At 43.5% G+C, this 22,812-nt stretch overlaps 1 protein-coding gene across 2 annotated transcripts in view; it reads right to left on the minus strand.

The window, feature by feature from the left end:
• Positions 1–22,812, minus strand: part of CUL1 (cullin 1) — a 72,313-nt gene that overhangs the window by 24,226 nt on the left and 25,275 nt on the right. For both annotated transcript variants that reach the window (XM_074988054.1, XM_074988055.1), the window contains exons 4-9: positions 22,130–22,297; positions 19,171–19,221; positions 17,500–17,590; positions 16,615–16,778; positions 4,599–4,761; positions 547–677 (exon numbers count right to left, since the gene is read on the minus strand). In XM_074988054.1, the coding sequence (XP_074844155.1) occupies positions 547–677; positions 4,599–4,761; positions 16,615–16,778; positions 17,500–17,590; positions 19,171–19,221; positions 22,130–22,297 (768 nt within the window). The remainder of the gene's footprint in view (positions 1–546; positions 678–4,598; positions 4,762–16,614; positions 16,779–17,499; positions 17,591–19,170; positions 19,222–22,129; positions 22,298–22,812) is intronic.

The following is a 22,812-nucleotide window of genomic DNA, read 5'->3' on the forward strand; positions in this document are numbered from 1 at the left end:
ACCCTCATATTTAAAGAGCTTTCGGGTTAATGGACCTCCCCTTTCCTGCATTAGTCCATTATATCAAGGGCTTACTGTATAGATACATTCAGTACATGATACTGCACATGAAGGTAATAAATGGCAAATCAATTTAAAATGTTACAAGTTGACAAGCACAAATACTTAGGAAGCAATAAAGAATAAACAGCATGTTGTCGTTAGACCCCGAATATTTCTTCAAATGAAGATTTTCATATATTTTATGAAAGGAAGAAATTTATCAAGCATTACTGAAAGGGTTAGTTCCAGCAAATGGGTCAGTGGAAAAGGCGGCACAAACTGGGCAATGGATGAAGGAGAAATAAAGAAGCTTGACAAAAAGTAGCAATAACATAGTTGTACTATGATTATTTTATTTTCAACCTACTCTACTCATTTGCAAACTCTCTAATCCCCAATGGTGTTATTCTGTGTCTTTATACACACAGGACTATCAAAGGCATTCATGTCACAAAATGAACTGTTAACAGTCAAATATGAAACTATATCTGAAAAGATACTTGCATTTAGAGCAGCTTCTCCACACTTCTCAATAGCAGCTAGACCCTGATTATGAATGTGCGTTTCCAACAGTTTTTTCAGCTCTCCAAGGCCATCTTGGATTCGAGATACAAGGTTATACATGCGTCCCAAGTCTGGAAAAAAAGGAAGCCAATCTCTCTCATCTGTGTTAACTATGATTTCCCTTCTCCCAACATTCCAATTCCATATTTTGAAGTGGCCAAAGAATAGAGCCACATATTCATCAACCTACGCACACTTGCAAATATCACGTAACAAACCAAATTCACACTAAACAATTCTAGAGTAATACAAAGAACCTGATGGAACTGAAGGATAAAAATCTGTGCCAATAAAAAACAAAAACAAAAGACAATTCTGATTAAGAATTAAACCATTTCTTATTTCCAGTACTTATAAACATACCAAGAAGAGAAATCATCATATAAACTACAGTAAAAGTTAAATTATTTCTAGTTTTCATTAAGTTCTCACATTTGAGTGGAGGTGCTCCAAGTCATATTTTAAACTTTGAGTATGTAAAAATTAGACTTTTTTTTTTGCTGTTGAGCCTTCTAAAATTGATACCATTGTTTCAGCACCACCAGCAGAAATAGCGGTGGAAATGTTAATGTAGTGTAGGCTCCAACTGGCCACCAGTGTAAGAGCTGTATTCTGGAATCCTCTCAAAGCATGTACATATAGCATAGTACTTTAAGCCTCAGAAACCACCTGCAGCTTTCTTTTAAAAAAGCCACACTAATTCTCCCACTGGTGAGAATAAAGCAGTGTTAGTAACTGTAGGAAATCTGAGGCAAAACAAGGGTAGGTGTGACTGTTGAGAGAAAAGTCAAAAAATGAGGTATCTGAAGATGTTGCAGGGAAGTACTACTGTTTCCTCTCCAATTCCCCACTTTTTCTGGTGGGGTGGGAACATTTAATCATTGTAAGTTTTAGCAAAGTCATTTTTTTTTATTTAAAATTTATAAATCCAACTAAAGAGAGATGGACAACTGACAAAAACCCCACTACAAAATTCAAGGTCCCAGCATGAAAAACAATGGGCTTGTTTATTGGACATAATTTTGCAACACTTTAAAGACACGCATAAACACACTGCAGCCAAGATCTTCCAGTGACTGTGCAGCGTCCAGACTAAAGGGGTTTGATGCCAAAGGGCAATTACTCAGCTCTTTTTGAAAATAAGGCCTTTTACAAGGTCTCAAGTTGGGCACCCAAAAAAGGAAACACAAAAACATCACTAATCACTACAGAAAATCTTGCTCTTAGTAAACAGTACTCAAACTTAAAGGTAAGCAACCAATTAGCGGTTACGGATTAGGTTCCATGAGATGTGATAATCCAACTGGGTGATGTCAGGTTTTTCAGTTATAACCTACCCATGGTAGGAACAATTTACTAGATGCACCAAATTAGTGCACGTTAAATAAAAAGTAGCATTGCTCACTAATATCTACGACATATTTAAGAGAATTTGTTTGAGTCCATTTGTTCAAGAACTCCTGATAAAAATGGTAAGAGCTAGGACCACCAAGTTTGGTATGCAGGTTCCTCTTATAACTTTAAACCAAGGTCAAGGTTAGGTTGTGCTAGGACAAGGGGATGTGTGTGGAATGTGACTCTTTCTCATCAAATGGAAAGGAAGGGTCTGGTAGCAGGGACAGTTACTTTCCAGTATGACCACATGGGGACAACAAGTGTGTGTCCCCATTGCCCTAGGGAATAACACCACTGGCCAGGTAGCGTGGCCCCCAGGAACACCACTTTCGACTGCCCCCGACTCCTGCACCCTAGTACCTCCCGCCCCGACTCCTGAACCCCCACACCCTGAGCCCCTTGCCCTGACTCTTACACCCCTCACCCTTAGCCTCCTACCCTGACTCGTTCCTCTCCCTCTGTGCAGCTCAGGGAGGGAGGGAAACAGCCAGGACAGGATGAGACTCAGATCTGCAGCATTTCAGAACTGCTGGGATAGAGGGGGAAGAGTAGCTAAGCACGGGGACCCTATGCATGACAAGGGGGTCAGAACGGGGATGTGCAGGCTGCATACAGAACACTGAGTCAGACAGGACCCACAAACTGTAGGTTGACCACCACCGATATATTAAGATTGCCTCAAGCTTTTCCTGAAAAGATTTTCTGTATAATTCAAATTAAAAAAAAAATCACATCCATAGGTCCTCTTTTTTGTTTCAGGTCTCTAGTAAAATCTTTGGAAGATTGGAACAGTAACATGAACTAATGCTGTCACTAGTGATGAAACCAGGGTTGCTGAGTCAGGCTGTCTTTATTTGGAACTAAACAGAAGACAAATGCAACAGGCTTGCTGACGCTTTCACGGATTTATCATGTATTTTTTTCCTAAGACATCTTATATCACACCCAACACAGATATTTATTCCCAGCAGTAACTGTACTGATGTGCATAAATATCAGTTGACTAATACACACTATCTTGTATATTATTTGCATAATATGTATAAGCAATTAGACAACATCTCAAGAAAGAGAAGCCTGTAACATAGCATGTCTAGAGTACTTTATATATGAAAGACCAAAAAGACAGCGCATTTTTGGGAGATGAGCTATAAAGAGTATCCTATGGTATGTACCTATAATACAATTTTCATTTCTGAGTTAAGACAATCTAAAACAGCTTTCATCAACATTTCATGGGATTAGGTCCAACGACCTGAGACTTGACTGGGCTAGATACAAAGGATTTATATTAAGACTCAATTTCCAGGCAACAGTTTGTAACCATACTGAATCACAAGACACTGGATCTTAAAATGATCAAGGAGAAACCACTGTCAGTTATGCAAGTGAAACCAGTTTAAGGGAAAAGGAAAACTTTTTAGGAACTGGTGGCTCTTTAAAAGCTGCTCAGAGATTTGGAATCATAGAAGTTGGTGAAATTAATGCACAGACAGAGGAGGAACCGGACAGAGATGCACATTAAATGTCATAAATCATTTATCACCATATGGTACACAAAAGCTCACATGAACCTTTGTAATAAGCTTAGTGATTTTTTTTTTATAGTTAGTTAAAGGCTTATTAGACAAGAAATTTATATTTTACAAAGGCAGTAGTTTCCTATTTTTCAGTATCCATACACTGCAAAATTGCTTCAATCAAGTGGGAAAGAATTTTCTGATTTATAGTGCCAATCACTTAACAGCTATTATGAGAGGTAAATTAAAGCATATATAAATTTAGCATACATACATTTTTGGCCAACTAACCCCATTAATGTTTTTTTTTTTTTTTTTTTTTTTTTAAAAGTCTTAGGTATTGATGGTTTTAGTACAGCAATGGGTTTCTTACCTCTTCTTCCTGCTAGTGAAAAAAGAGTAAAACTTCATAGGGCTAACCCTTAGTACCTTTAAAAATAAGTAGTGATGGCCATTCTAGTCCTCCATTACAGTTGCTGCTTTTAGTATTTATTAATGTTATCTCTATGATCAAATCATTTCACTGTCCCTGTCTTCCACAGTGTCCTCTGAAACACACTAAATCTTGACATTTAGCAGATCTATTTTATCTCCCACAGAAATCTTACATCTATTATACTTCAGATAATTTCCTCATGAATAAACCTTTGGCTATTTATTCCTCAAATTCTGCCCCCCCCCTCTCTCTACTCCTATAGCCTCCATTTTAGATATCGACTGAAGTGATGCTAGTAGAAATGAATATAAACTTAAAAGACCCATTTCCTCTAATAAAAAGGATCCCTTTTGACATGAATGAAAATTACTTGTATCTCATCATGCAGTCATTTCCACCTTTTTCTTATGCATTCTATCTGTGCCTCTAGCTGGTATTTTGGAAGCCACCAAAGCATATCCTCTGGATTTCGTTTTATTAAAATTTCCCATTTTGCAGATTTAAAAATTTCTTTATTCAGTGTTTACCATACCTCTTGATGTGACCCCAGCCAAGACATCTAAGTTACAATTATTATGATCATTAGTACTATTAAGGGCATCATCTCTAAAACTCCAAAACTGAAATTTGAACTGACTCACCTTCATTTTTGTCAGCATCGAGTAAATTCTGAAACTCCGTATGAAAAATCTCCAAGTGTTTTTCAATAAGTACTTGCTCGCATTTTCGTGCTAATTCATCCTGTGTGCTCTCGTGAAGATAAACCTGAACTCTACGCTGTTCCTCCAAAAGACGAGCTTCTGCCTACAGAACAAAGATTCATGTACTTATGTATAACACCTGGGAGGTAACAGCAGTAAAACCAATGACTGCAGTGTGAACTGCTGATTTTTTTAAATCTGTTAATGTAACATTATAGCTGTCATTTAAATACGGATAATATAATTCTCACAGAAGAAAGTGTGTCTGCTTTTTGTTTATATGTAATATTTTGTGGTAGTGTCCACACCATTAATTGTGTATTTTAATTCATAAAAACAGGATGGAAATACTTTTTTCAGCGATATATCTCCAAAAACCAAAAGTTCTTCAAAAGAAGTGAGAAAACAGCCAAGGCAGAGAACCAGCAGAATTTAAGACATCAGGCTTTCCAGCTTACAGCTAAAAATAAACAAACAGAATGTCCTCCATGCATACACAAAAATTAACAGACAAAAGTATACAATATTTTGATCCATGGAGTATGACATATGTTTCTGCTGACCCACTATCAACAGTCAGTAGTAAAATAGCATCTATTCCAAAATGTAAAACTGAATTTGTTTTTATACGATCAAGTGTGTTTTGTTTTTAGAATGTGCTAATGGTTCTCTTTATAAATCAGTCTGTGAGAACAGCATGTTAGATGATGAGACACATAGGACACCTCATTCACAGCAGACTACCGATATTTATTTAAAAATCCATCACCATAGAAGGAAAATCAGAAGACAAATTTTTTTCATTTTCTTAATAATTAGCAATATAGACTAAGCATGAAAGACACTATTATAGGTAATACCACACTCAATTTTAAACCTACATGTTAGACTAAGTTCTTGCACAAACTAAAGTTTTCAAATTACGCAGACTTCAGTCTTTAGCCCAACCTATTTTTATAAAATGTACTACATGCCTCATCATCTTCTCTATGTCATGCATGTGGATAACAAGCTTCCACAATTACAACAGTAAGGACTAAAAATATTAAAAACAAAATCAACGGTTTGGGAAAGGGATATAAAGCCCCACCCTTCAGGGAAAAAAAAATTCTAGCCCACAGGGATTAGGAATTAATGTTTCCTACAAGTAAATTATTTTCTTTAATTGCCCACCACAAGGCTTACTGCACCTTCTTCTGAAGCATCTGGTACTGACCAGTATCCAGAGCACTGCTCTGGAAGGACAGCTGGTTTGATCCATGGCAATATCTACAAGTCCAGAGACTGTTGTTTAGCCACTTCTTTTCATATGTAGTATCAAGAAATTTAGCAGCCAAAAGATATTTTGTAAACTTTAAATTTATTCATTTCAAAAACATGGGCTCAAAATAATTTCTGATATTTCCCCTATTCAAGTTCCTGAGCCAATTTCAGTGCTTTCATAAGTATCTTTAAAAGTATTTCACTACGCAAGGGGAGAAAGACAACCCCACAAAGAAAGCAATAAAAACAAGAAAAAGTAAATGTTTCTTTCATCTGTTGTAATGATCTTAAGTGCTTCTATAGCACAGGAGTAGATAAACCTCAGAGTGATTTTCATTATTTTTAAATCTGATTGGTCTCGATGAAGCCATCCTTTTCCTATGGCTACACACCACTTTGCAGCTTTACTCATCCCCATTTCCCATGGAGTGAGAGCACATTGCCCCTCAACTCAGCAAATCTATCTGCCCGACTGTCCATTTCTCAACTTTAATTGAGATTGACTCTAGGCTGTTTACACAAGGAATCATATCTGAACCTCCACATGCTTATGCAGTCCTGATTTTGTGGACAATAATTCACTACAGTAGTATGGGAGTGGAAATTACTGCACAATAAACACTATTCATCTTCACCAAGAATTTAGCTGATGTCACTATGTATGAAACCCACTGAGAGTCAATCAAGTGCAAACTGCTTTATTTCGTCTCAGTTTACTAATATAGATGGGGATAATGATTTTGTTCCAGGCATTTGTGTTGCACAGATTACCATAGTATTTGAGCAGATGACCATAGTATACAAGTATATGAGTCTGAGAAGCTGAAGAAAAATTAAACCACTTGCAGTATTGGAGTGAGAACACCCTAAGGGCACTGAAGAGGGAAAATAATCTGATACCTAATAGCAACGTAACAGTTCTCTTAACTTGTGCAGGTATTTCTACCAGTGTAGCCAGATCACAGAAAATAATCAGTGGAGAAGAAATCTGTTTCAGTGACCTAGCATCTAGCCCTACTGTACACCCAGTGGAGATCCACATCTCTTGTGTCTGCATGTGTTGTGTTCCCACACATTCTAGACTGATGTCTAACGTGCAGCATTTTTGTTTTTGTTGGCTGAATTATTACGAGGTTGTTCCTTCTGTTCAGGTAACTGGGAGCTTCATTTCCTTGTTGGATCATACTCTGTGAGGAGAAATTCAGATGGTGAAGGCGATCTTGGAACTGGTGTGTTAAAATTTGACCTAAAATGGATTCCCACTGAAACTGTAAACTGCCTTTCTGAAAATTTCTTTAGCACTCTGATCACATTCATCTTTCCCAACTTCAAATCACCATCTTGGAAGCAAAAAGACCCTATTCTTTTTGGCTGGGTCTACATGTGCCCCTTCCTTTCAAAAGGGGCATGTTAATGAGCAGGTTCGAAAGATGCTAATGAGGTGCTGCTATGAATATGCAGCACCTAATTAGCATAATGGCAGCCATGGCAATTCGAAAGTGCGGATGTTTGAATCACACGCTACCCATGGAGACAGGACCTTCCAAAAGGAACCCCCCACCCCCAGCAAGTTTTCGAAAGCCCTTCTTCCTATCTGGTGATAGGAAGAAGGGCTTTCGAAAACTGGGGGGGGGGGCCCTTTTGGAAGGTCCTGTGTCCACAGGCGGCGCGCGATTTGAAAAGCCGCACTTTCGAATAGCTGCAGCCGCCATTATGTTAACGAAGCGCTGCATATTCATTGCGGCGCCTCATTAGCATCCTTCGAACCCGCTCATTAACATGCCCCTTTCAAAAGGAACGGGCACATGTAGACACAAGGTGTGTGTGTTTTTCAGGCTTCCAAGGTTGTCCAAAATCCTGTTAAATTCTGTAAATTTGCCATTAACCCTTGGTTCTTGAAATAGCTGCAAAGACCTTCAGACAGCTTTTTTGATGTTCTATCGTGAGAAAAACCTAGATTAATCCATTGTCTAGATTGGGAAAGAAAGGTTACTCACCGTAGTAACGGTGGTTCTTCGAGATGTGTCCCCGTGGGTGCTCCACATTAGGTGTCGGGCTCGCCCGGCGCCGCAGATCGGATCTTCCAAGCAGTTTCTGCCAGACTGCGCATGCGCCGGTGCGCGCCGCTCCCTTGGGCGCTCCAGGCCACGTGCGCGATCCGGTCCCCGCCAGTTCCTTGACCAACCGCCTCGGATGCTCCTGCAAAACACTAAACAGAGATCCGGAGCGGGGAGGATGGGCGGGTAGTGGAGCACCCACAGGGACACATCTCGAAGAACCACCGTTACTACGGTGAGTAACCTTTCTTTCTTCTTCGAGTGTCCCCGTGGGTGCTCCACATTAGGTGACTACCCAGCAGTAACCCAAGATAGGAGGTGGGTAATCAGATTATGTGCAACTTGTCCCTGAGAGGACCGCTGCCGAGAGACGGGTATCCTCTTGGAATACCCTGTGAAGGGCGTAATGTTTGGCGAAGGTGTCACAGGATGACCAGGTCGCCGCTCTGCAAATGTCTTTTAGTGCAACGCCCTTGAAAAAAGCCTGTTGATGCTGCCACCGCCCTAGTGGAATGAGCCCTGGGCATGGCCAGTAAAGGAGTCTTTTTGAGTTCGTAGCACATTTGTATGCAAAATACAATGTGCTTCGAGATTCTCTGCGAAGAGAGACATTCTCCTTTTGATTTGGGAGCGATAGAGACTAGGAGTCTATCCGTTCTCCGGAAGGACTTGGTCCTGTCTATATAGAAAGCTAGCACCTCCTCAAGTCCAGGAGGTGTAGGCGTGCCTCTTTGTTAGAGTTATGAGGCTTTGGATAAAACGAGGGTAAACGATAGGTTCGTTAGTATGAAACTCAGAAGAAACTTTAGGAACAAAGGCTGGATGCAGCCGTTTGGTTACCGCCTCCTTGGAAAAAACAGCGCAGGGTGGCGTTGCCATAACTGCCGCAAGCTCGCTCACCCTGCGAGCTGACGTGATTGCGAGAAGAAAGGTCGTCTTTATCATAAGGAGGCGGAGGGAAACCGTGGCCAAAGGCTCGAACAGTGGTCCCGTTTTCGCATTAAGCACCAGGTCCAAGTTCCACGAAGGTGGAAGCAGTTTCCGAGGGGGGTATAGGTTTACCAGCCCTTTGAGGAACCTGGTAACCATGGGATGGGCGAACACCGTGTGCCCTTCCTCTTCGTGTCTGAACGCCAAAATGGCGGCAAGGTGGACCTTTAACGAGGATAGTGAGAGTCCTCCTCTCTTGAGGTCCAGTAAATACTCTAATATCACAGCCATAGGTACCGAAATGGGGGGCTAGCTGTTTGGTAGAACACCATGCCGTAAAGCGAGTCCATTTCTGCTTGTAGGTCTTCCTGGTGGAAGTCCTCCTGCTACTTTCTAGGACTTGCTGCACTTCCTCCGTACATGTGCTCTCTAGGGAGCTGAGCCATGGATTTACCACGTTTGTAGTCGCAGGCCTTGGGGGTGCGGATGCACTATGGACCCCTGGGCTTGCATGAGCAGATCCGGCGCCACCGGAAGGGGCATCGGTGGCCGGTCCGACATGCGCAGGAGTAGGGGGAACCATTGCTGTCGATCCCACGTTGGGACTATCAGGATCATTCGGGCTCCTTCCCTCCTGGCTTTCTGCAACACTTTGTGGATGAACACTGTGGGAGGGAAAGCGTAAAGCGGGGGCCCCTCCATGAGATCGCGAAAGCGTCCCTCAGGGACCCCCGTCCCAGTCCTGCCCTGGAGCAGAATCGTGGGCACTTCTTGTTGTGCTGAGTAGCAAACAGGTCTATCTGGGGAAAAACCCCATGCGTGAAAAATCGGTCGCAGCAGATCGGGACGGATCTGCCACTCGTGCGTGAGTGCGAAACCCCTGCTCAGCTGGTCTGCCTTCACATTGTGAGCACCTGGTAAGTACGAGGCTTTCAAAGTTATATTGTTGGCGATACAGCAGTTCCACAACCGGACTGCTTCCGCACATAAGGCACGGGACCGAGCTCCTCCTTGCTGATTTATATAAAACATGGTGGAGTTATTGTCTGTACTGATCCCGACTACTTTTCCTTTTATATGGTCTCGAAAGTGTCTGCAGGCGTTGAACACTGCTCTGAGCTCCAGTATATTTATGTGCAGTGACTACTCCGTGGAGGACCACAGCCCTTGCATCACCTCTTCGCCCATGTGTGCTCCCCACCCTATGAGGGAGGCATCTGTAGTAAGAAAAACCAATGTGTGTGGTTGGTGGAAGGGTACCCCTGTTAGCAGGTTCTCAGGGTTTACCCACCATTGCAGGGATTTGCGCACCTCTGTTGTGGTTGACGCCACCCTGTGAACAGTGTGTGCTGCTGGTTTGTATACGCTCGCCAGCCAGTGCTGCATGCTGCGCATGTGTAACCTGGCGTTCTGTTCTATGAACGTCGCTGCTGCCATGTGGCCCAGCAGCTGTAAGCACGTCAGAACCGGCACCGTAAGGCTGAAGGTGAAGACTTGCACGAGGGAGCCGATGGCCCGAAAGCAAGTCTCTGGTAGATACACTCTCGCTGTAATAGAATTTATGCGTGCCCCTACGAACTCTATGTCCTGTGTGGGGTCTATCTTTGATTTTGTCAGATTGATAACCAGGCCGAGCGAAGAGAACGTGCCTGCTGTGACACATATCATGCGTAGTACCTCCTCCTTCGAGGCCCCTTTGAGTAGGCAGTCATCCAGATACTGGAATATAAATACCCCCTGTCTGTGCAGGTAGGCTGACACCACTGCCAAGGTCTTGGTGAAGACTCTGGGGGCCGAGGAGAGGCCAAACCAGAGGAATCGTAGGTGAGCCGGATGAATAGTTATGTGAAAATACGCGTCTTGTAAGTCGAGGGCTGTGAACCAATCTCCATCGTCTAGTGCCGTAAGGATGGAGGCGATTGTGATCATCCGAAAGCGTTGCTTGCGCAGGTACCGGTTGAGGCCTCAAAAATCTAAGATGGAACTCCAGCCTCCTGTCTTTTTCCCCGTGAGAAAGTACCTCGAGTAGAACCCTCTCCCTTGCAGTTGCTCTGGCACTCTTTCCACTGCCCCTATGAGCATGAGATGGTCTACCTCCTGCTTGAGCCTTGCTACGTGGGAGGCCTCCTGGAGGTGGGGCCTGGGTGGAGGTCGTGGCAGTGGGAGCGACTGGAAGGGGATGGCGTACCCCGTGGCTATGATCTCCAGCACCCATTTGTCTGTGGTGATCCTTTGCCACTGGTTATAGAATGGTCGGAGGCGATGGTGGAATAACCGCTTCGGATGACCTTGTGCGATGGTAGTGATGGCGCAGCCCTGGATCTGTGTGTCAAACTTGTGGCCTTTGGCCCTGCCCCGACGACGCACGGCTCTGTTGGGAATGTAGCCTGGGAGTTCTGTACTGCTGGTGCTGTTGATGTCGCCCTTGCTCGTAACCCCTGTGGTACTGGGGACGCTGTTGCTGGTACTGGTACCGTCTTTGTTGAGGGTAGTACTTTTTCTTTCTGTACGGAGGGGTGTAAATCCCCAGCGTCCTAAGTGTGGCTCTTGAATCTTTACTGGAATGAAGGACCGAGTCAGTTAATTCAGCAAACAGCTTCTGCGAGTCGAAGGGAAGATCGACTATCTTTGTCTGCAGGCCCTCGGTATACCCGGAGTCTGGAGCCAGGACTCCCTTCGCATCACCACTGCCGTAGCTGTGGAGCGTGTTGCTGTGTCCGCAACATCCAGGGCGATCTGAACTCCCGTCCTTGAGGCCGCGTAGCCTTCTTGCATGATGGCCTTGAGCACTGGTTTCTTGCCCTCTGGACGCGAGTCCATGAGGGAGCTTAACCTAGTGTGGTTGTCGAAATTATGCTTCGCTACATGCGCTGCGTAATTTGCCACTCGCAACAGTAGAGTGGAGGAGGAGTAGACCTTTCTGCCGAACAGCTCTAGCTTCTTGGCATGTTTGTCTGTTCCCCCGTGTTGCGACGACTCCACCACCAAGGAATTTGGTTGTGGGTGGCTGAACAGGAACTCCATGCCCTTTGTCGGCACAAAGTAATTTTTTTTTTTTTTTTTTAATCCGCTCTCTTGTGGACAGGCAGAATAGTCGCAGGAGTCTGCCATATCATAGTGGCGGACTCCAAGATTGCGTCATCAAGCGGTATTGCTATTTTGGAGGAGGCCGGAGGTCTCAGATTTTTGAGGAGCTTATGGTGTTTCTCTTGCACCTTTGCTGTCTGGATGCCTTGCGTGAAGGCCACCCTCGTAAAACAGCTCTTGGAACTGTTTGAGATCGTCCGGAGGATGGACATCCCCTGGGGCCGTAGCCTCGTCCGGGGAGGAGAGCGAGGAACCACTAGGGTACGCCTCTCTGGACCCTTCCGGTTCCTGTTGGTGATGGTACATCCGCTCGCTGGAAGCTTGCAAGGGAAAAATCTCGGGGTTCCATAACCAGTTCCCCCTGAGATACTTGAGTCTCTGTCCCCGTTCGCGATTGCCCTCGGGGATACGGGACCGTCTGTGGGGATCTTTCCCTGGTAGACTGCCAGTGGTGTCTATGCCCTGCATGATAGGGGCGACCGTGGCAGCATGGGCACTGCTCTTGGGAAGGTGACCTAGACCACTCCCTTGGTGCATACCCTCTGCGTCTGGGGGAGCGAGATCGTCAAGAGACCTGGGACACTGGAGAGAGCGATTCGTGATAGTACTCCAGCGGCTCAAACCCCAGGAAGGGTGAAGGTCGTCCCAGCCAGGGCGAGGATGGTTGTAAAAATGGAGACGGGGGCTCCAGGTAGGCTAGGGGGGACCCCTGCCTCCTAGTCGGAGTCTGCAGCATGAGCGGAGGGCTGAGAGAAAGCAACTCTGCAGCCCTGTCTGAAGAGGGGCTGCGGTGCCTTGTTTTGTGTGCAGCCTTCCCCCTCCCTTGAGGGAGTAGCTCCGCCCCCTGACGTGTAGGGGATCTCGGCCCCGTCCGCACCGTGCTCGGCACGCTTATGGGTGGTGCCGCACGGGTGGTGTCCTCCGGTGCCTGCAGGCTGCATGCCTGCGCGCTCTGCACCGCCGGTTCCCCGGGGTCGGTGCTGCTGCTTGCGGTGCCGCCGGTACCGGCGCTTGTTTAGCCGCGGCCCTGCCCGCAGAGCGGGGCGGCTGTTTGATTATCGGAGGCTGAGCCGCCTCCACGTGGCTCTCCGTGCCGCTGCCGATCAGCTGGTGCTGTGGCTGGGGCTGTGCGCTCCTCCCATCCCGCTCGGTGTTGCTGCCGGCAGGGATCAGGCTGGGGAGATTTTCCTCCGTTTTTGCGCTGATGGGGTGAGGGAGGCGGCTTTCCCTTTTATGGGCCCCAGAGGGTCCCTCCTGCTGCGGCCGTCAAACAGCATTTCAAGCCGCATCTCCCTTTCCTTCCTTGCTCTGGCTGTTAATTTTGCACAGAAGGAGCATTTCTGCGTGACATGGGACTCCCCCAGGCACCTTATGCAGTGACTGTGCCCATCAGACGCTGGCATTGCCTGTCAGCAAGACTCACATTCCTTGAATCCTGAATAGGACATTGTTGGTGAGTCTTTCAGTTGTTAATGGGGTACTTAGCACCTTCTCTGTGCTGTTTTCCCCCTCTCTGATAGCCTGCCGCGGCAGGAGGGCTAATGGCCCTAGGCTCCTGGCCTCCGGTGCTCCGCTTGTTACTAGGACTGGACTGAATGCCGTCCCGCTTGTTGTTTGTTTTTTTTTGAAAATAACAACTGGCTAACTTAACAGTAGACTAAGAACTTGAAAACTTTAAAGAAAAACAGTTAAAACCATTGAATACGCTAACTTGGCCGTAGCCTAGTCGGATTCCGTCTGCAGCCGACGGCGGTTAAGAGGAACTGGCGGGGACCGGATCGCGCACGTGGCCAGGAGCGCGCAAGGGAGCGGCGCGCACCGGCGCATGCGCGGTCCGGCAGAAACTGCTTGGAAGATCCGATCTGCGGCGCCGGGTGAGCCCGACACCTAATGTGGAGCACCCACGGGAACACTCGAAGAAGAATTAATGTACTGAGATTCTTTCAGTCTTCACTGCTGTAGCCAGTACCATTTATGTTCGTGTGTGATGTCAGACATGTAATACATTGATTGACTGAGGTCAGACAGAAAGCCAAGGCAATAAATCAAAGGGGAAATGGGAATTGCTGATTCAGCAGTTACTGGAACACTAAGATAGATATGTCAGAGATTGACTGACACAGTAACTACCCTAAATCCAGTGATGTTAGGATGGATTTTAATGTATCCCTGAATTTTCTGCAAATCATCCACTTTAAAAATCAAGTGTCAAGCTAGCTCGTTTCAGTCTGAGATAAAAACAAAACAGCATAGCATGCACCCTGGTACAACTATAACTAGGACTATGATTGTAAACCATTGTAAAGTATGTTTTCATCAGAGGCTGCATCTATACTAGCTCCCTACTTTGAAGGGAGCATTGTAAGTAGGGGTATTTTGAGGAGTTAAGGGACTTCGAAGTACCCGTGGGTTAGTACACATGAGCGGGCACTTTGAAGTTTAACACTTCGAAGTTGCTGCAGGGGAGAATTAGCTTAATGAAGTGCTGCACATACACCGCAGCACTTCATTAATAACCTCCCAACACCCTACTTACTATGCTCCCGTCAAAGTAGGGAGCAAGTGTAGACACAGCCACAGTATACTAAAACCTCATGTTTTCATCAGATGGGAAGGAAGACTGGGGGAATTTACTGAAAATCAATATAACAGCCATTATTTCAGATAGCGTCTTTTTATTCTGCATACAATAAGACTGAGCAAAGGAGCCAGGCTGAAAAGTGTTAAAGACTCTGTTTCCAACTTGTTCCTAATTGTCTGAGAGACTTCCCAATTAAACTACCCAAAAATTTCAGTTCTTGATGGAGATATTGTGTAGGATCCTTTAACTCCAGAAGATCCAGGAGACCTATATTATTTGATAATCCACTTCAATGAGGACCATTCTGGAAGGCAGTGGTATGGTGGCTGGATTTCCTTGTGTAGTCTTCAAGTGCCTACATACACCATTTAAGTGCCACTGACATTTTTATAACCACCACTCAACTAGCACCTAAAACCGCCTTCCACCTACATTTGTCACAGCGTTTCTGGCATTTGCAAACCCCTGACACTTCCACACATCTAATGACCAACTTGGAGTCTGAGTTAAAATTACATTAAGCAGGGCCACTAAAATATTCTAAACCTAGGTAAAAGAACACCTACATCACTGGTGGGTCTCAGTCCCACAGGCATATTCAGAGTAGACTTAAGATCTCACACCTGTCAGACCTTGAAACCCAGGGTTCAGATGCAGGCCACTGATAGCTGGGCAAATCAGCACTTACACACAAGACAGCCTGAGGCAAACAAGCACGATCAAAGCATCAAGCAGGAGACTGATATGCAGTTTTGGCTGCTAGGCACAGGCTACTTAAATTGGCACCTAACTCCAGGAGAGGCTTTGCAGATGAGGATCCTGAGCAGGCACAGGTGCCTCTCTGTGGTCCAGAAGCCCCTTCCCTCAGCAACACACTGGCAAAGTTAGGTGGCTCACAGCTCAGCTCACTAGCTTCTGAAGATCCCTTGCTTAGGCATGCAACTGTACAGAAATTGTACAGAAAACATGGCTCCTACCTCAAGACCAATGAGCAAAAGGAAATTAGAGATAGCAGTAATGAGCAGATCAAGAGCTTTGATGATCTGGACCTTTGTCTCTTAAAAACTAGACAGGCAAGTTTTGGTGGAGATCACTTCAATTCTTAAATAAAGCAATGATTTTAGAATACAATATTCAGCCATCATCCTGTTTACAATCACATTTCATCCCCACATTCTTTCATGTGCTTTGATCTTTCTGGAAGTCCATGTGGATATCAGCCACAGGAGAAAAGATTTGGAGTGAAGCACGTTACAACACAATGATCACCAGATTCAAGGTACACTAGTATTTGCCATCTCAATCCATGTTTCAGTTGCACAATCACTTTTTGAACGTTGGCAGAATAAAATGTCTTGAAAGATAGTGTTGGTGACAGACATCAAATAAAGTCAAAATGCAAAAGCCAAAAAGAATGTCTCCAATTTGTTTTAATGTCAAGAGAAGATGATCATTGCCTGCACTAATACAGCTGGATCATTGTGGAAGCAACATCTGAAACATCTTCACACTGCAACCCAAGCAAAAAAGACCTCTCCCTCCCAAGCTGGAAAAATAAAATCTCCTTAAAAAAAAAAAAAAAACTGCAGAACTTTTCCTAAAACCTGCTTATTGATGAAAGGAGGATTTTGTCTGGCCAACAAAGACAATGCAAGCCTTTCAGTACCATGCTGAAATGGAACCCATGGGGCTGGTGGCCCCCAAGACATAGTTAATAGCATTTTCATTGGAAAATTTGATAGGCCTTTGATACACCTGAATTTATGCCATCGCCTTGTTTGCCTTGCCCATTAAAAAAGGAGAATTTCAAATCACTGTAAATACATTGAAAGGGAGGAATTTCATACCAGCTTAGAGCAACAAAGATAGAAATAAGAGCATCTCTGTCAAAATTGCAGTGGAAAGACAGCAAGCATTTTTGCTTTACTATAATAATTGGCATCTTAAGAACTCAAACATTTGTACTAGTGCTTACCTCTAATGGACAGCTGGATACAGGAAATAAGCACTGAACTCTAGCTACTTAATCATAGCTCACCTTTTTCATGTATTCTGTGACTGGGTTCTGTTGCAAGAATTCAGTACTTTCTCTTGTATAAAACCTCTCTGTGTCAGCAAGAAATTGAGATTCAAAAGACTCTTTATATACTGTTAGTGTAGGCCCCTTTGCAAAGGCATCATCTTCATTCAGTCCCAGTTCCACTAAACACCAAAATAGACAATGATTAATTTACCATTTATTAAATGATCCACTGTATGTACTGAATGTTTAGAGTTGTTTTTAATTAATTATAAATCACAGAAGTGCATCCTTAAATCTAAACCAATAATGTGCACTGAGAGATGCTCCCATTAATCATGAATGTATTCTGTATAAAATTTTTGATTCAAACAAATTTATTGAGGATACATTAAATGGTGGTTAATGTGGGCTTACAATTTTCACCTAAATAATAACTCTTTAAAATAAACTGATTCTCCTAGCTTGAGCTCTGGAACAAAGATATTCCTGTAGCCTCTTGCTCATCTTCGAGACAGGTATATTTTTCAGACTGGAATAAAGTGTTCTTTATCTTATTACTCAACTGAAATATCATAACATTTAAGAGCCTCAGATATGGAACAGGATCACATTGTACTAGGCATTGTACAAAAGGAGAAGAACAATTTCTGAAAAATTGGTGTGTTACATCACAGAAACCTGAACTCCATCTGAATCCCAAAGCCTGACAAATCCACTATATCAGAAAAATCAGAATCAAAGCTGAAAGGATATTTTTAACCTATACCAAAGTATAAAAACACTGTGACATGCAGTTATCAGGAACTTAAACAGAATAGAATCATTGCATTCTCTTATGACACTTCACATTTTTAAGTCAATTAATTGTGCAGCCTTGAACCTTAAGGAAAACTCATTTACCATAAGATTGTACGACTCCACTGATCAGCCTGGTATTGATAGTTTCACCATTTCTTTCCTTTTCTATCAGTTTCAACACAGCATTTGTTACCTTTGAAATATGGATTAAAAATGAGTCAACATATACTAAAACCAACTACTTGATTAACAAACACAATAATCATTCAGGCATACATATCCACGTTCAAGACAATCCATACCCTTGAAAAAGATTTAGGCATTGCACTAATCTTAACACTCAAAAGAACTCCCGAAAACATCACTGAAAGTTGTGCATATTACGCAGGGGTCTTTAAGGAGCTGCTTGCAGCTTCAAGCACTGCCGCTACTGACTCCTCTTGTGGCTCCAAAGGCTGCTGCTGCTTAAACATAATGTAGGGTTTTTTTGTTTAAGAGGCGTCAGCCTCCAGAGCCTCTGAGCAGTCAGCTGCAGCAGGGAGCCCTCCAGAAGTCAGCCAGCAGGGCAGGGGGTCCCCAGAGGAGAAAGCTGGCAGAGCAGGGAGCTGCCCACTCCGTGCGTGTGGGGGAAACCTGCAGCACAGCTTGAGCAACGGGCGGCTGAGCCTGCCAGAGCCACGCAGAGTAGGAGGCGGCAGGGGCCATGAAGGAGAGTTATGCCTCTGCTCTGAGGCAGGTTAAATCTGGAGATGGGGGGTGGGTTTGCAGCTGACAGGAGTTAAGCCTGGGGATACAGGGTAAAGCTGGGAGATGGGGGTAACAACTTTGTAACTGGTCCAAATCACTGCAGGTGTGCTGTTCTTAAATTAGGGGTTACAAAAAGTATGGTTTGACATTATTTATTATTTTTGATATATTTATTAAGTACTGTCTCATATTCACATGAATTGTGACTCTGGAAGTATGGATTTTGTAACTAAATTTGAAAAAATGGCTCTTCTCCACTATTTTGGTTGCAGACCCCTGAGCCAACAAATGGCAAAGAAGTACAACACCATCTGTAGCTGATTGTTATAAGCTACTTTTCCACAATAAATATGCAACCTCAAACTTTGGTTAACACATTCTGTAATTTACATTTGAAATGTACAGTACACCTTGCCAATCCACGCTTTGCTAAGCCAGTGGTTCTCATCCAGGGGTGTGCGGTTACTTGGGGGGGGGCAAGCTGCAGAAAGGTTTCACGGGTTCCACCAAGCTTGGCCAGCATTAGACTCATTAGGCTCCAGGCAAGAAAGCCAAAACCATGCCATGAAGGACTGAAGTCCAGGGCCCCAAACCCCCTCCCCATGTGGCTGAAGCCAAAGTTTGAACAATTTAGCTTCACAGTGCCCTACCCCCCGCCCCCGGCAAACAACTGCCCTGCTTGCTACCCTTAATGCTGGCCCTGGCTTTTATATGCAGAAAAACAGATATTACTCCACGGCTGGGCCATGAAGGTTTTATAACATGCGGAGAGGGGGCCTCTGAAAGAAAAAGTTTGAGAGCCTCTGTACTAAACCATACCTATTAATGTGCATGCAAAGTTAGCAGCATTTCCCCTTCCCTCATATGTAACAGATGCTGTAGCTAACACCCAATATTACTAAAAATTCATTTACAGAGAAGCAGAAACCTTTTTTTCTCCCTGTTTGCAGTTCACCTTGGAATAATTATTTCTGACAGTTTAATACCTAACCTTATGAAATAATGCAATATTCAGAAAATACGTACCTGCTTATTTAACGGCCTGAACAAACAATCCCTCCAGGTCACTAAGGCAAGCTAAAAATTTTGAAGGAAGAAGAAGAAGAAAAAAAACAGTTATTTATACACAGGATAATCTTTATGACAAATTGAAATACTGCGTTACGATTGAATTTAATTTTAAGAAGCTTTATGTTATGGCATCAAGTCTCTGGGGAGGTCTATACTAGACCTGAAAGTCAATCTTAGATACACAATTCCCACTATGGCAATTGCACAGCTGGAATTGACATATCAGGCTGTACACACAGAGGGAGGTCGACAAGAATAAGACAGAAGAGATTTGTAGCTTGTGCTCTAACAGAGTCCTAATAAAAGAGGCCAAAGAGCTCATTAGCATCTCGTAATGAGTTTCAGCTGGCCCGATCAATTCATTTTATTCCAACTCACAACGTCATAACCAGTATCTAGATAGTATCTTGTATGATATCAATAGAAAGCTAATGATGTGATCCCTAATGCTATTACATGATGTATGTATGGAGGACAAATTTAAAATTACAGACATATTGGAGTTTGTTACCAAAAAGTACATGCCAGGCAGGGCTGAAGTTACCCCAACCTAGACAAAGCAATGCGTTCTGCCACCTTGAGAGTTCTCCCAAAGTACATTAGCTACATTAAGAGAAAATATGAATTCAATTTACACAGAACGTAAACAGTACAAACAAAGGGAAGACACATCCACTCAGCATCATGGCATGGAGAGGACATTGCAGGAACAGATCAATTTGTATTTTAGCAAACACCAGAGGGTAAGAAACAAGCATGAAGCCATCCTTTATAGTGAAATTCCAGACCCCCTTCTTCATGGCCTAGACAAACTTACTATGAGGAAAAGCCTTAAGAAGAATCCAGTTCAAGATGCACTGGACTATAAAAAAGAGTAGCAAAGAACCCCAACTTACGATTCACCTAAGATGACAAAAGAACTAAGCACCAAAGTGGTGGTCAGCCATCTTACAGGAAGGTAGACTGGTTAGGTCAGGCATGTCGAACTCAAAACCTGCTGAGAGCCACAAAACCAAAAACTGATAGCTTTCAGGGCCACCAAAGAAAATGTACTTCTATCCGAAAGTCATAATTATTTATTGTAGATTACATTTTAGGCATATTTTATATTATTTTTCAGATCTTGTCTGAACACAATAATTTTAGTTGTGAATTTAATACTTAATATGAATGTTATTGGTTTTATAATTTTGTTAATAGTTTGTGTAAAAGTGTTATTTGGTCATATATATGGTATTTTTAAAATATAAATTTAAGGTACTCACTCCTGACCCTGGGCAGCTCCCAGCCCTGGTCAAGTCCATGGGGCTGGATCTGCCAGCAGGGTTCCGCTCTCTGACTTGGGGCTGCAAGTGAATTCCACTGGACCACATGCAGCCTGCTTGTTTGACATGCTTGGGTTAGGTACTACATGGTCAAAGGCTGTAGCTTGCTTTATGATATCTTAACCCCAAGTGTAACCATTTCTAATGCTATCCTTTTTGCTTTATTCACACAAAATCCCATCTCCTTTTGTTAAAAATCTGATTTTACTTTTCATCAAAATCAACCCAGTGCTGTTTGATTTCAAGTGAATGTTAACTCCAGTTAATATGATAAGCTAGTGGATAATGTATCTTTAAAGGAACAAAAGAACTTTAATCTCTCTCAGAATGGTCCAGGAGAGGGCTGGATATCGCAGAGCACATGGTTTTGGCAAAATTTGAGCTGGTGGGATTAGTCTCATCTTGCTAAGTGTAACCAAGCTGATGGAGGCCAGAGTGTGGCTGTTGTAGAAACAGAAGCCTGCTGGAATCAAATTCAGAGCAGCTTACCACAGAGACACACTCAGTGCATGGGTGTATGATAGCTGGAAGCATCAATACAAAAGAGCTCCAGCAGCACATGATTCTGAGGAACTCAGTGTTACAGGCTGCAAGTGAAAACTAGTCATGCAATTACCCAATTAAAAAGTTAACTGGTTAAACATTTAAAATTTTATTATTTAACTGCTTAGCCAAGGGCTGGTGCAGAGACACTGGGGTCCTTTGGTGGGGGATTGCTCCAGGCAAGGGTTGCCGTGGTCTGGGGCCTGCTGGCCAGCCCACCACAGGTAGGGAGCTCTGCCAGCTTCCACTCCATGGACAGGTCTGGTCTCCAAATTGGATAGGAGGAAGGGGCTGATCCATCTGAATCTGTCACACCATGGCAGCTGTGGGTGGGCCTGGCCCCACAGTTAACTGGTTACCGGCTAAGCATGCCAGTAAGACTAATGTTTACTGGTTAACCTTTTACAACCCTTGTCTAGACTGGTCCCCAGAACATGGCATAGCCAGAAATTAGAAGAACGCACAATCAGGAAAGAGGCTCGAATGGAATACAGCCCATTAGACAGCAAAATAAAAGGAGAACAGATCTGGAGGCTGTCACACGTAGCTTTCAAAGTGGGGAAAAAAAAGTCATTTTTTGTGGGAGACAAAAAGCCACTGGATGGGAAGAAGAGGAAAATATGATTAAAATAGCACAAGATTTTTTGAAGCAGCACCACATTAAATTGCACGTAAGATGTATGTCCAGAAAAAACAAAATTACAAAACAATCAGATGACAGTCCCAAACCAGAGCACTGAACAATATTTTGGAGGAAGGGAGGGCAAGGTGGTAAATGTTGGAGGTTATATAAAAATGACATGATTTAGCTTATCTAGACATGGAGAAGGAAAAAGGTATCACAGAAGCCTGCAACTCTGTCAAATTCTGGTGAGCTTAATACAAAATTATGAGTTTTAAGGTATGATTTGTGACGAGAAAGCAGATGCCTGCTACAGTAGGCTAGGAACACAGTACAGATATACTTATTTCCATCAGAATGTTTTAATTAAAAGTTCAAACTAATTAATAAAATACTTGACGAGAAAGCTCTTTAAAATACTTACCGAATAAATTTCATATATTCCTTTACGACCTTCATCACACTCACGACGAACCCAATGTCGATTGAGGTAGGCACAAATCCCATTCAGCACTTTGCTTGAAAACCTATAATCTTCCCATTGTTGAGTATAAAATTTCAGAACACTCTCATCCATCAAGTCTTCACCATCCTGAAACAGGGAAAGGACATCAATAAGTAGACAAATTATTTTAAATTTAATTTTAATTTAAGTATAATGCTATGCAGACACACAAGTAATCATGTACTGTAAGCCAAAATCCCTGACATGGCTGCTGCCTCCAGTAAGATATCTACTACAGCAATGGTTACAGCTGCAGGTAGGAAACACAAGTATTACTAAATCCATTCTTACTGTGGTAGTTGTCTGGTAAAACGTTAGAATTATGGCTCATAGTAAAAATGCTTCAGCCCTACCCACTTCGACAGCCTCCCCTTTTACTACCACCTGGGGACCTGCAACAGTGATAAAGTTTAAGAACTAGATTTCTAGGAATAGCTGCTACCCAAGAGACAAGAGTGAAGACTGTCTCCCTTTTCTTGGAACCCTTCCATATAGCAACAGTTAAAAATCTCTCAGAATGGTCCAGGAGAGGGCTCGATATCACAGAGCACATGATTTCGGCAAAATTTGAGCTGGTGGGATTAGTCTCATCTTGGTAAGTG

This window comes from Carettochelys insculpta, chromosome 2 (assembly GCF_033958435.1).
Source record: "Carettochelys insculpta isolate YL-2023 chromosome 2, ASM3395843v1, whole genome shotgun sequence".
NCBI lineage: Eukaryota > Metazoa > Chordata > Testudines > Carettochelyidae > Carettochelys > Carettochelys insculpta.